This window comes from Mandrillus leucophaeus, unplaced genomic scaffold (assembly GCF_000951045.1).
Source record: "Mandrillus leucophaeus isolate KB7577 unplaced genomic scaffold, Mleu.le_1.0 Scaffold244, whole genome shotgun sequence".
In the NCBI taxonomy this organism is placed as follows: Eukaryota; Metazoa; Chordata; class Mammalia; order Primates; family Cercopithecidae; genus Mandrillus; species Mandrillus leucophaeus.
This window is the reverse complement of record NW_012102521.1, coordinates 1,858,050-1,870,910: the sequence shown is the minus strand read 5'-3', so window position 1 is coordinate 1,870,910 and position 12,861 is coordinate 1,858,050. Positions and strand designations below refer to the sequence as shown.

The 12,861-nt window shown below is 49.4% G+C and overlaps 1 protein-coding gene across 1 annotated transcript in view; it reads right to left on the bottom strand.

The window, feature by feature from the left end:
- TEX22 (testis expressed 22) overlaps positions 1 to 12,849 on the bottom strand; it is a 13,596-nt gene extending 747 nt beyond the window's left edge. Inside the window, exons 1-2 of the mRNA XM_011982924.1 lie at positions 12,829 to 12,849; positions 11,973 to 12,195 (exon numbers count right to left, since the gene is read on the bottom strand). Coding sequence (XP_011838314.1) covers positions 11,973 to 12,156 — 184 coding nt within the window. The 5' untranslated portion in view covers positions 12,157 to 12,195; positions 12,829 to 12,849. The remainder of the gene's footprint in view (positions 1 to 11,972; positions 12,196 to 12,828) is intronic.
- Positions 12,850 to 12,861: the final 12 nt, after the last annotated feature.

Genomic DNA, 12,861 nt, shown 5'->3' with positions numbered 1-12,861 from the left:
GAGGGCCTTGGCGCCAGGTCCCCTTCGCCGCTCCTACCCAGCACGCGCTGACCCTCAGAGCTGGCTCCCTCAGCGGCCAGGGGGCACTTTCTAAAGCGCCGTCTGCTCAACCTCCCGCTGCTCCAGCGCCAGCTCCCGGCGCGGGGCCTCAGGCCGTGTGGCCCTCTGTGGCTTTGCACAGTAATCTGTGCCAGGACACCCCCCAACCCAGTACGTGCCCGGCTTCATGTACAGCGGGGCTGCCTCTGGACTGCTTAGTCCTCACGGCCGGCCCCCCGCTTGACAGGCAGGAGGACCCCTGGAGCTCGAACACTGTTGTGTGCCTCAGGAAAGGCAGGACTAAGGCCAGCTCCAGACCGCCCTTCTCCCCAGACCCCTCTGAAATGATCACAAAGAGAGTAAGGGAGAAAATAAAGATGAATCCATAGACAAAAAAGCCCAGCGCCAGTGGAGGAGGGCCCCTGGCAGGGTACAGGAGACTGGAAGGCAGGGACCAGCTGGAGGAGCTGTGGGAGGGCCACAGGGAAAGGTCAGAAACAGGTGGGTCCCCGGGACAACCCCCATCCCCCAAGAGGGAACTTCCCATTTGGCTGCAGGAGAGGGTTCCTCCAGACTGTTCTCAGCTTGAAGTCCACCATCCTCCAACTCCCTCACCAGAGTTAAGGGGAGAGGGGAGAGAAGGCAGTGCCATGCTAAGAGTGGGATTCATGCAAAATCGAGGTGAATTCTCATTCCTCAAAACACTAAAAACAGAACTGCCACGGGATTCAGCAATTCTGCTTTGGGGTATATACCCAAAAGAGCTGAAAGCAGGAAGGCGAACAGATGTGTGCACTCCGACGGGGAATGTTCACAGCAGTGGTCATTATTCACAACAGCGAAAATGTGGAAGGAATCCAGGTTTCCACAATGGATGAATGGATAAACACAATGTGGCAGATCCAGAAAATGGAATATTATTAAGCCTTAAAAAGTAAAAAGGGGCCGGGCGTGGTGGCTCATGCCTGTAATCCCAGCACTTTGGGAGGCCAAGACAGGTGGATCACAAGGTCAGGAGATCGAGACCATCCTGGCTAATACGGTGAAACCCTGTCTCTACTAAAAATACAAAAAATTAGCTGGGTGTGGTGGTGGGTGCCTGTAGTCCCAGCTACTCGGGAGGCTGAGGCAGGAGAATGGTGAGAACCCAGGAGGCGGAGCTTGCAGTGAGCCAAGATCGCGCCATCACACTCCAGCCTGGGCGACAGAACGAGATGTCTCAAAAAAAAAAAAAAAAAAAAAAAAAAGTAAAAAGGCCGGCTGGGTGCAGTGGCTCACGCCTGTAATCCCAGCACTTTAGTTTAGGAGGCCGAGGCAGGCAGATCACGTGAGGTCAGGAGTTCAAGACCAGCCTGACCAACATGGAGAAACCCCGTCTCTACTAAAAATACAAAATTAGCCAGGCGTGGTGGCACATGCCTGTAATCTCAGCTACTCAAGAGGCTAAGGCAGGAGAATCGCTTGAACCCGGGAGGTGGAGGTTGCACTGAGCCGAGATCATGCCATTGCACTTCAGTCTGGGCAACAAGAGCGAAACTCCGTCTCAAACAAAGACAGGTAAGGAGGCTGGGCGTGATGGTTCACATCTGTAATCCCAGCAGTTTGGGAGCCCAAGGCAGGAGGATTGCTTGAGGTCAGGAATTCTAAACCAGCCTGTGAGACCCCATCTCTACAAAAGAAAAATTAAAAAATTAGCCAAGTTCAGTGGCACATGCCTGTAGTCCTAGCTACTGGGAGGCTGAGGCAGAGATCGCCTGAGCCAGGAGGTTGAGGCTGCAGTGAGCTGTGGTTTTGCCACTGCACTCCAGCCTGGGTGACAGAGTAAGACTCTGGAAAAAAAAAAAAAAAAAAAAAAAAAGAAAGAGAAAGAAAGAAAAGGAAAGAAGGAAGGAGAAAGAGCGAGATAATGAAAGAATGAACGAAAGAAAGAAAGGAAGGGAGAAAGAAAATGTAAGGAAATTCTGGCTGGGCACAGTAGCTATAATCCAAGCACTTCGGGAGGCTGAGGAGGGACAATCGCTCAATCCCCTTGAACACCCCAGGAGTTCAAGGCCGCAGTGAGCTAGGATTGCACTACTGCACTCCAGCCTGGGCGACAGTGCAAGACTCTGTCTCAAAAAAAAAAAAAAAAAGTATTAATAGTCCAGGGCACCACCACACAGCAGCACTGCAAGCCAGAAGGTAATGGACAATGCCTCAAAATCCTGAAAGAAAATTATTTCCCACCTAGTATCTCACCCAACCAAGGTGTCATTCAAGCATACAGGCAGAATAAAGATATTTTCACATCTTCAGAGTCTTCGAAACTTTCACATCCTCTGAACCCTTTTAGAGGAAGCTGCTGGATGTACTCCACCAAAACAAAGGACTAACCAGGGAGAGTAAGCCGGGGCCCAGGAAACAAGGGGCCCTGTAGACAGGAGGCAGATGGATTGTGGGGCAGTGTAGAAGGGAGAGGGAGTAGGGAAGCCTGCTCAGTGGCCCTGCCAGCTGGGCTGGTTGCTGGCAGTCCAGGGCTCCAGGAAGGCCACTGCCAAGGAGAAAACGCAGCTCCAGACGACCCAATGTGCAGGGGTCTGTGAGAGCAGAGTCCTAGATTTGTTGGAAGGTTTAGGAAAGAATAATCAGTTCATAGAAAATGGGGGAGAGGAGGAGGAGGAGGGGGGCGGGTACACAACGATTTCCTCCAGGGAACACCAAAAGCAGCACAAAGGAAACACGGCCACCCCACGGTCACGATGCCACATGGTCACTGTAAAGCTAACAGTGGAACTGGGTTTCTGCTGAGTAGACAGAATGCTGGTGAGAGGATGGGGAAGGGGCGCTACACCCTTCGTCTCTGCAGTGGGGCATGGACAGAATGCAAGACAGAGGAATGAAAAGGAGGCAGTGCGGCCGGGCACGGTGGCTCACGCCTGTAATCCCAGCATTTTGGGAGGCCAGGCTGGCGGATCACTTGAGGTCAGGAGTTCGAGACCAGCCTGGCCTACATGGTGAAACCCCGTGTCTACTAAAAGTACAAAAATTAGCCCAGCATGGTGGCGTGCACCCGTAATCCCAGCTACTTGGGAAGCTGAGGCAGGAGAATCGCTTGAATCCAGGAGGTGGAGGTCGCAGTGAGCCAAGATCACGCCATTGCACTCCAGCCTAGGCGACAGAGCGAGATTGTCTCAAAAACAAAAAACAAACAAACAAAAAAACACAAAAATCAGCTGGGTGTGGTGGTGGGTACCTGTAGTCCCAGCTACTTGGGAGGCTGAGACAGGAGAATCACTTGAACCCCGGAGGCGGAGGTTGCAGTGAGCCAAGATCGCACCACTGCACTCCAGCCTGGCGATAGAGTGAGACTCTGTCGAAAGGAAAGGAAAGGAAAGGAAAAAGGAAAAAGGAAAAAGGAAAGGAAAGGAGAGGAGAGGAGGCAGCATACCAGCAAAAGTGCACTTCTCACCTCAGCATGCAAGGACGTCTGCAAGGCTGAGTGTGGCTTTGGGGACTGCTGTTCTAAATATGTATGTTTTAACAAAAGTAACTTAAAATTAACAAAAATTAAGATTTAAGTAATGAGTAATACAACAGACACAGGAGAACATGTACAGAACTCTTTAACCCACACAGAATCCATGTTCTTCCCAAACACACTCAACATGCACATGAGTTGGCCATAAACAAAACAGACCAATGCAGACAGAGCCTCAAAACAGATAGATCCCCATGCAGACAGACCTCCGTAACACCGACCTCAACGCAGACCCACAGATATACCCCAATGCAGACAGATCCCCGTAACACAGACCCCCATGCAGATAGATCCCCGTAACAGATAGACCCCCATGCAGACAGACCCCCATAACACAGACAGACCCCCATGCAGACCCCCATAACACAGACAGACCCCCATGCAGACAGATCCCCATAACACAGACAGACCCCCACGCAGACCCCCGTAACACAGACCCCCACGCAGACAGACTCCCATAACACAGGGTTCTGCAACTACAAAGTGACACAATTAGAAATTAATAGCAAAAGGATAACAAAACACTCCTGTTGACATGGACATTCCAAACCACCCTTCTAATTAACTCCCAAGTGAAAAAGAAAATCAAGACTGAAATACCAATTTATTTAGAAACGAACAATGGCAGAGTGCAGTGGCTCTCGTCTGTAATCCCAATGCTTTGAGAGGCCTAGGCAGAAGGATGGCTTGACCTCAGCAGAGTTCGACACTAGCCTGGGCAACACAGGGAGACCTCATCTCTACAAAAAATCATTAGCTGGGCATGGTGACGTGCACCTACAGTCCCAGCTATTTGGGAGGCTGAGATGGGAGGATCACTTGAGGCTAGGAGTTCAAGGCTGCAGTGAGCCGTGATAGTGCCGCACACTGCACTGTAGCCTAGGCAACAAAGTGAGATCCTATCTCTAAAAAAATTTAAGAAATTGGCCGGGCATGGTGGCTCACGCCTGTAATCCCAGCACTTTGGGAGGCCAAGGTGGATGAATTGCCTGAGCTCAGGAGTTTGACACCAGCCTGGGCAACATGATGAAACCCCATGCCTACTAACGTATAAAATATTAGCCAGGCATGGCTGGGCACAGTGGCTCACGCCTGTAATCCCAGCACTTTGGGAGGCCGAGGCGGGTGGATCACGAGGTCAGGAGATCGAGACCATCCTGGCTAACATGGTGAAACCCCGTCTCTACTAAAAATACAAAAAATTAGCCGGGCATGGTGGTGGGCGCCTGTAGTCCCAGCTACTAGGGAGGCTGAGGCAGGAGAATGGCATGAACCCGGGAGGCAGAGCTTGCAGTGAGCCAAGATGGCGCCACTGCACTCCAGTCTGGGCGACAGAGCGAGACTCTGTCCAGAGTGGCGTGCGCCTGTAATCCCAGCTACTCAGGAGGCTGAGACAGGAGCATTGCTTGAACCCAGGAGGTGGAGGCTGCAGTGAGCCAAGATTGTGCCACTGCACTCCAGCCTGGGCGACAGAGTGAGACTGTCTCAAAAAAAAAATTTTTTTTAAAGAAATTAGCCAGACCAGACATGGTGGCTGAGAAATGAACAGTGAAAGCAGGACACACCAAAACATGAGGTATGGTCAAAGCTGTGCTCTGAGAAACTAGAGCTTTAAACACATCTTTAGAAAAAGGTCCCCAAACCATAACCGTGCAAGTTATTTGAAAAGACAGAAAAAGAACAGCAAAACAAATGGTCTGAAAGCTTAAAGGTGAAATTAGGAAAGATTAATGAATAAATTAAAATTAAACAGTGAATAATGATCACAGTGGGTTCTCTGAAAAACCAAGACTCACTCTTTCCTTACATCCTCACCAACTCCACATAGATCCACCTTTATATAATTTTTGCCAACTTCTTCACTGTTTCATGTTTTGCTTCATTTATTTATTTATTTAATTTTTGGAACTGCAAGTATGGAGACCTCATTCTTTTTTTTTCCTTTTTTTTTTTTTTTTTTGATACAGGGTCTTGTTCTGCCTCCTGAGCAGCTGGGAGTCTATAGTGGCACACCACCCTGCCTAATTTTTATTTTTTGCAGAGATAGAGTTTCACTATGCTGTCCAGACTAGTCTTGAACTCCTGGCCTTAAGTGATCCTCCTGCCTTGGCCTCCTGAAGTGTTGGGATTACAATGGTGAACCACTGTGCCTGGCCCACTTTTCTATTCAATTTTAAAAATAGTTTCCTCATTGCTTTCAAGCATCTCTTCATGGATTCTGGTTGGTAAACATTTGAATGTTATAAATATTACAACTATTTTCTTCCAGACTGTCGTTTAACATTTTTATGTTTTTGATTGCACAGAATGTTTAAAAACTCTGCAGTTAGATTTGTCAGGCTTTTCCTTCAAGGATTTTGTGTTTGGCCTACGAAAGGCATTTATCACTTCCAGATCCTAAATATCCTCTCATATACTCTCAGTGCTTACATGGTTTGGGTTTAATGCTTTTTGTGTGTGCATTTTTTTGAGAGATGGAGCCGCAGTCTACCATCTTCTAACTATACACCCAGTCACCCCGATAGCACTTATTGAAAGGTCTGTTTCTCACTACTCTGAAATGCCATGCTCAACACAAATTAAATCCCCACACTGATGCACACGCCGGTTTCCAGGCTACTTGTCCAGGCAGTGGTGTCTCTGCCACCTTCTGCCACAGGGCCACACAGTTTTAGTTGCGGGATCTGATGTCGAGAAGCCAGGCCTTGCTCTTATTTTCCAAAATTGTTGCATGGTTCCTTTTCCAAGTAAACATTTTAAAACATCTTTATTTTTTCAAATTATACTTTAATGAATATTAGCAATATCTTGTTTACTTCTGCATGCTTTTGAACTCTGAACAAAGCCATATGGCACGAATAATTTTGTCACCTTTTTGCCTCTTTCACTCAGGAATAGGTCTGAGACTCACGCTCACGGCTGCATGCAACAGGCATCCACACAACCACAGCCCCAAATCCGAGGTAAGTTTGCTGTTTGACAGAAAAATGCAATGTGAACTGATACACAGCTGTATGGTGTCCATCTTCACCATGCAGTTGGAATATTCCTGTGCTTACCCCTGCACATGTTCACAGCGCTACCGCTGACTTTGGTTGTTTTCAACCCACTCTGACAGTGTCTGTTTTTTAACTGGAACACTTAGTCCACTTTCATTGACTGAATTAAATGACACACCGGCGATTCTATCTGCCACCGTATCTCTTTCTGTTCTTCTGCTGTAAACAGTGAGGGCAGGCAAACTTATCTAAGTCCAAAGTTGACAAGCAACTCCATCTTTTTCTTTTTCTTTTTTTTTTGGGGGGGGGGGTCAAGGTCTGGCTCTGTCGCCCAGGCTGGAGTGCAGTGGTGCAATCTCAGCTCACTGCAGTTTCTGCCTCACAGGCTCAAGTCATCCTCCTGCCTCAGCCTCCCAAGTAGCTGGGACTAAAGGTACATGCCACCATGCCTGGCTAACTTTTTGTATTTTTCTGTAGAGATGGGGTTTTGGCATGTTGCCAGGCTGGGCTCAAGCAATCCTCCCACCTTGACCTCCCAAAGTACTGGGATTACAGGTGTGAGCCACCATGGCCCACCCCCATCCTCTTCTCAGAGGAACTTAGAACACCTCAGTTCCACTCACAGACACCATCTTGACTTTATGCCATTGCAGGTACATATATTGATTGCATCCTTGTTTTTCTGTGCATGAGTGACATCCAGCGACTGTCAGTTTCAGTTTACTCACGCACTTCCTGCTTCCTCTCATGCTTTATCCATTTCAGACGTTCTGTGATCACTTTCATGATGCTTTGAGATCATTTCTTCAGAACTGAGGTGAGAGTGTGCCGGGGGCAAATTCTCTCTTTTATCATTTAAAAACTTTATTTATTTAGCCTTTTTCGTATAAACCATTTTTTGCTAGGCCTAATATTCAAGGCTGAGCATGGCTTCCCCTGAGAATAGGCACACTACTGCTCTACCGTGACGAGCTCCCGTGACTCCTTTGAAGGTTCTGTCTTCCCGCTCGAATTGCTTCTGAGGTTTTTGTCTCTGGCATTCTGCAATTTCACTATTATGCTTCTCAGTACATAATCTTTTAAAGCCTATAGACTAAATGACTGCCTGTGAGAGCTGTCCTCCAAGATGGCATCCGATGATTCTCACCTCCTGGTATTCATGCCCTTGTGTCATCCCTTCTCACATTAAATAGGATCACCAGTGTATCCAAAAAGGATACTGTAGAAATAGGCAAGTGTGACTTCCTAGGTTGTTATGGAAGTCATTGCGGCTTCCAGCTCACTCTCTCTCCAAGTGCTCTCTCTCTCTCCAAGCACTCACTCTGGGGGAAGCCAGCCACCGTACTGAGGATACTGAAGCTGTCCTATGGGGAGATGCACGTGGTGAGGAGCTGAGCCTCCTGCCAGCCCCTATCATGGACTCGCCAGTCACGTGAGTGAGCTGCCGTGGAAGCAGTCTCCAGCCTTCCTCAAACTTTGAGATGACTGAAGTGTTGGCTGCTATCTCAACTATAAGCTCCCAAGAGATCTCAAACCAAAGCCACAGCTAAGCAGCTCCCAAATTTCTAACCTACAGAAACTAAGATAAAAATAGTTACTGTTTTAAGTTGCTAAGCTCTGGGGAAATTTGTCATGCAGCAATGGATAACTAATACATGGCCAAAGGCTGGCTATGGTGGCTCATGCCTGCGATCCCAGCTCTTTGGAAGGCCAGGAGTTAGAGACCAGCCGAGGTAACATAGTGAGACCCTGTCTCTAATCTTTTTTAAAAAGTAAACTAGTAATACATTTCCAGAATCACCATATACATTTAAAATGAAATTTTCAAGATTCATGAAGTCTGTTTTTTTAAAAAACACTGAATTGTTTTTCAGAAGCCTGACACGTTTAAAATGTTAAATCTTGCTGGGCGCAAAGGCTCATGCCTGTAATCTTAACACTTTGGAACACATGGAAGATCACATGAGCCCAGTTCAAGACCAAACCAGGCAACATAGTAAGACTCCGTCTCTACAAAAAATTTTTAAAAATTAGCTAGGCATGGTGGCACGCCACTGTGGTCCCAGCAACTTGGGAGGCTGAGGTGGGAGGATAGCTTGAGTCCAGGAGGTCCAGGCTGTAGTGAGCTGATATTAGAGAAGCAGGAGTCTAGGAGAGCCAGGATAACGTCACTTTATGTTCAACTCCATCTTGAGGCTAATAGAGCACATTCCTTGCAGGTCACAACCATGGCCCTAAGATGTTTACAGCTAAGGAAGCAGCTTGGTAATGCCTACAAGGACAAACTCCTATAAAAGGAAGTTTAGATGTCCCAATACCCACAATAATATATACTTTCAAGATAATTATAGTTATGCTTTAATGTACTTGCACACTAAAATGTCAAATCCTTTTTAAATCAATAGAATAATAAATCATTATGCTGTCAGCTCACTCACACCTAGGCACAGCTTAGTTTAGTCTTTACATAGATAAAACCTCGATTAAAGAAAAACTTAAAGCAGGTCTGTTCCTCTGCTTGCTTGTTGAGGATGCCCTGCTCTGCAATGGAGCGGCTTTTGATAAATAATCTCTTCTCACTGCACTCTGCAGCTCGCCTCAAATTCTTTCCTGCATGAGATCCAAAAACCCTCTTGGGGTCTGGATGGAGACCCCTTTTCCTGTAACGCTGTGATCATGCCACTGTACTCCAGCCTGGTGACAGAGCAAGACCCTGTCTCAAAAACACACCTGTGAAATCTGCCCATCCAATATGATAAAAAAATTTCCATGAGGAGCTCTACATGCTATTCAGTAACATTTTAAAGTGTTCTTCATAAAGGAATTGAAAAATAACAGGTTTATTTCTAAGAACTTCATGGCTCCTGTTGCTAAATTGAATGGTATCCTTTGTTTCCATTCCATTTTCTAGTTGTTTTTACTATGTTGAAAAGTTGTGAATGGTGATCATATATCCAAACTCCCTCTTTTATCCATACTCATGTTTCTTAAATTGGATTTTCCAAGTAGGTAACATATTAGCTGCAAATAGTGATTTTCATCTTTTTAGATATTTATACAACATCTCATTTTCTTGATTTATTGTACGGGCTTCGATTTCCAGAATACTGTTTACTTTTTTGAGACGGAGTCTCCCTCTGTCGTCCAGGCTGGAGTGCAGTGGTGGAATCTCGGCTCACTGCAACCTCCAACTCCCGGGTTCAAGCAATTCTCCTGCCTCAGCCTCCCAAGTAGCTGGGATTAGAGGCACCCACCACCATGCCCAGCTCATTTTTGTATATTTAGTAGAGACAGGGTTTCGCCACATTGGCCAGGATAGTCTCCAACTCCTGACCTCAGGTGATCCGTCCACCTTGGCCTCCCAAAGTGCTGGGATTACAGGCGTGAGCCACTGCACCTGGCGATTTTTTTTTAACGTCACAGTGGTATCATGCATCCATCTGCTTGCAGCTAAAATACTTCCACTGGTGGTCACTGCAAGCTCTTGAGAGCTCCCCTCCGTCAGGCTACAGAGATGTCCATCTCTTCCCACCTTATCCGGAACCTACAGGTTTCTATACTTCTTTTGTTCTTAAGGAAAGATACTGGAATTTATTAGTATTACTTTTCAACATCTATTGAGATAATCACGTGATTTTCCACCGGTTGTTAATGAACTTTATTTATAGATTTCAAAATTTCTTTGTCCTTGGGTTACAATCTTCTTTTATTTACAATTTCATTTATTCCATATACATTCATTGAGCACCTACTATGTGTCAGGCGCTGTCCTAAGCACTGGGACAGAGCTGAGAAGAGACACGTGCCTGCTCTCCTGGCAGGTGGAAGTGTGCAGGACCCATCCTTATGGCTATGAAACTCAGCATTTCAGGTGCTGCTGGATTTGATCCAGTATTTACTCAGGATTTTTCAGTATATGCCCACAGGTAGACTGGCATATTGCCTTCTCTTTTTCCTTCTCTCCCTCTGCTCTCTTCTGGTACTGGTATTGGGTGATACCAGCTCCATACCAGAAGTGGCTCTGGGCAGGTGAAGCTTCACCAATGAGGATGACTGATTTCTTGTTTGGGAGTGCCCACCTGTAAAGTCATCTGGGCACCCACATTTTTTAGGGAAGATTCCCTGTCCCCAAACTAAAAACCTGCCAGTCAGCAGAGATGCACCCATGCCCCTTTCCATCCTTGGCCAACAAACTCATTCTTCCACTGCTCGCCTGCCCTCGGAGGCCTTCAGCCCACTCTCCTGCCTCCCAGCCTTGTCCTCAACCACCATAACCCATAGCCACCAGTCCATCTCTTGGAACTACAAATACAGCCTGGCTGCCCCTGCCCAAGAGCCACCGGGTCCCTGTGTCCTTGCAGGATGTGGGTCCAATACACACTCCTCCTGCACCCACATCCCTACCCCTTCAGACACAGTGCCCTGTCCCCAGCCCTGTGCAGGACAGAAGCCTCACAGCCCCTGGACCTCCTCTTGAGCAGCCCTCACTAGACAGGTGACCTATGTGTGTTTATAGTCTGGACTGCCTGTCATGAGATGTTTGCCTCCCAAAAGCCACTGCGTCTGCTGGTTTGGTCACCCCACTCCCCAGCACTTGACACCGTCATAGGGGTTTTGAAGGCATTTGGGCCTGAAGGACATGACTGAGAGGGTACAAAGGGACCTCAGTGGGCAGCCCTAGGAACACACGCAGACACGCCTGTGTGCATGGCTCAATGAGCTCCCCACACTGAACTGGCCGCATGACCAGCGCCAGCTGCCAAAGTATTGCCAGTGCCCAGGAGCCCCTGCACCCATCTTGCCACAGCCTAGAGCCATCTCTGAGCCTGGCTTTGAACCTTCCAAAAGTGGAACCACACAAGTGGGGTTCTGGCTTCCTCTGCCCTCAGAGAACATCCTGGGGCTCAACAGCTACATTCTATCAATCTCACTACTGGACCTGGCACAAGCCTGCAGCTCACTGTCCAGCAACAGAGAGACCAGGAGATGCTTCTGGTTTGAGGAGTCACAAGCAGAGCCTCTCCCAATATTTTGTTTTTGTCAAATCCTCCTGACAGCTGACCCACCTGGTTGGGAGGACGCCACCCCTGCTGGGGACCTTGCTTTCCCTCCCGCTTCTTGCCACCTTCAGCCTGGGGTGGGGGGCACTGGGCAGGGCTGAGGGAAGTGTGTTGCCTTGCCTCCTTCCTGGCCTTAGAAGAGCTCTCTACAGAGCCCAGCAGAGGCCAGTGGCCCACGGTTCTGGAGGCAAGAGGGATGCAGGTCCACCTTGGTGCTCGTCCAGGGCCATGGGGGAAGACAGCCTCCTGAGTTCAACCGTCTGTTTCTCATCAGTCCCCACTCAGCCCTCCCCTGAGGCTGCCCATCACGGCCAGCCTGGAGTTTCCAGGGAGAGCGGCCTCAGGTGGGCTGGGGACAGGAGGGTGGCCTTGGCCAGGGTTTCCTGCTTACCCAGTCCTGAGTCTGCAGTCCCTGCTGAGCGCTGCTCTGGGTACTGGGCTGGCCCCAGGATGCTGTCGGGCCCAGTGGGGGTCGCCTGTGCTCTTGGGAGAGGTGCGACTCCAGCTTCTTCCCCTGAGGGGACAGCTTCCTGCTGTCCATCTCTAGCCCTAGTAGGCTGCTTGTCCACACCTCTGAGATCTGGGGGAACGAGCAGCATGAGGTGGGGTGGAGCCCAAGGCCACCCGTGTGCCCACCAATACCTGAGTCCCTGGGGGCAGATGGTGGCAGTGTCAGGGTCTGCTAGGGTCACCTTCCAGTCAGTGGTCAGGCATCACCGACCCCCCTGGGGGGAGTGGATCCCCTCAGCTCCCGCCGCAGCTCTTCACACCAGCCTCCCAAACTGTCCTCTCTGCCCCGGCCGACTCCACCCCGGGAGCCTGGTCACCCTTCGGCAGCCTCCCGCACGGACGCCACGCCTCTGCCAGCCCCCTCAAACGGTTCCAGGGGCATCAGTCCTCAGCCAGCACTGCGGGCACGCTCTCAAGGAAAGGCCCAGAGCTCTTGCCACCGCCCTGCTCCCGACCCTGAGACCTCCCCTCTACACGGCCCAGGCCTCACCCCAGGCCCAGCCCCGAGCCCTTACGTGCCCGCCCTCTCCGAGGGGGTGGGTCTGCGCGGCCGAGGTCTGCGGAGAGACGGGGGAGGAGGGCTCAGGAGGACACAAGTTGGAGGCCGGGGGCACTCTGGGGTTCGGCGGGGGGCGGGGCACACGGGAACGGCGGTCAGAGGTCGGGGGTACGCGGGCGTCCGAAGATAGAGGGAGGAACAGGCCCGCCGCAGATGGAGGGGCCACAGGGGAACCGG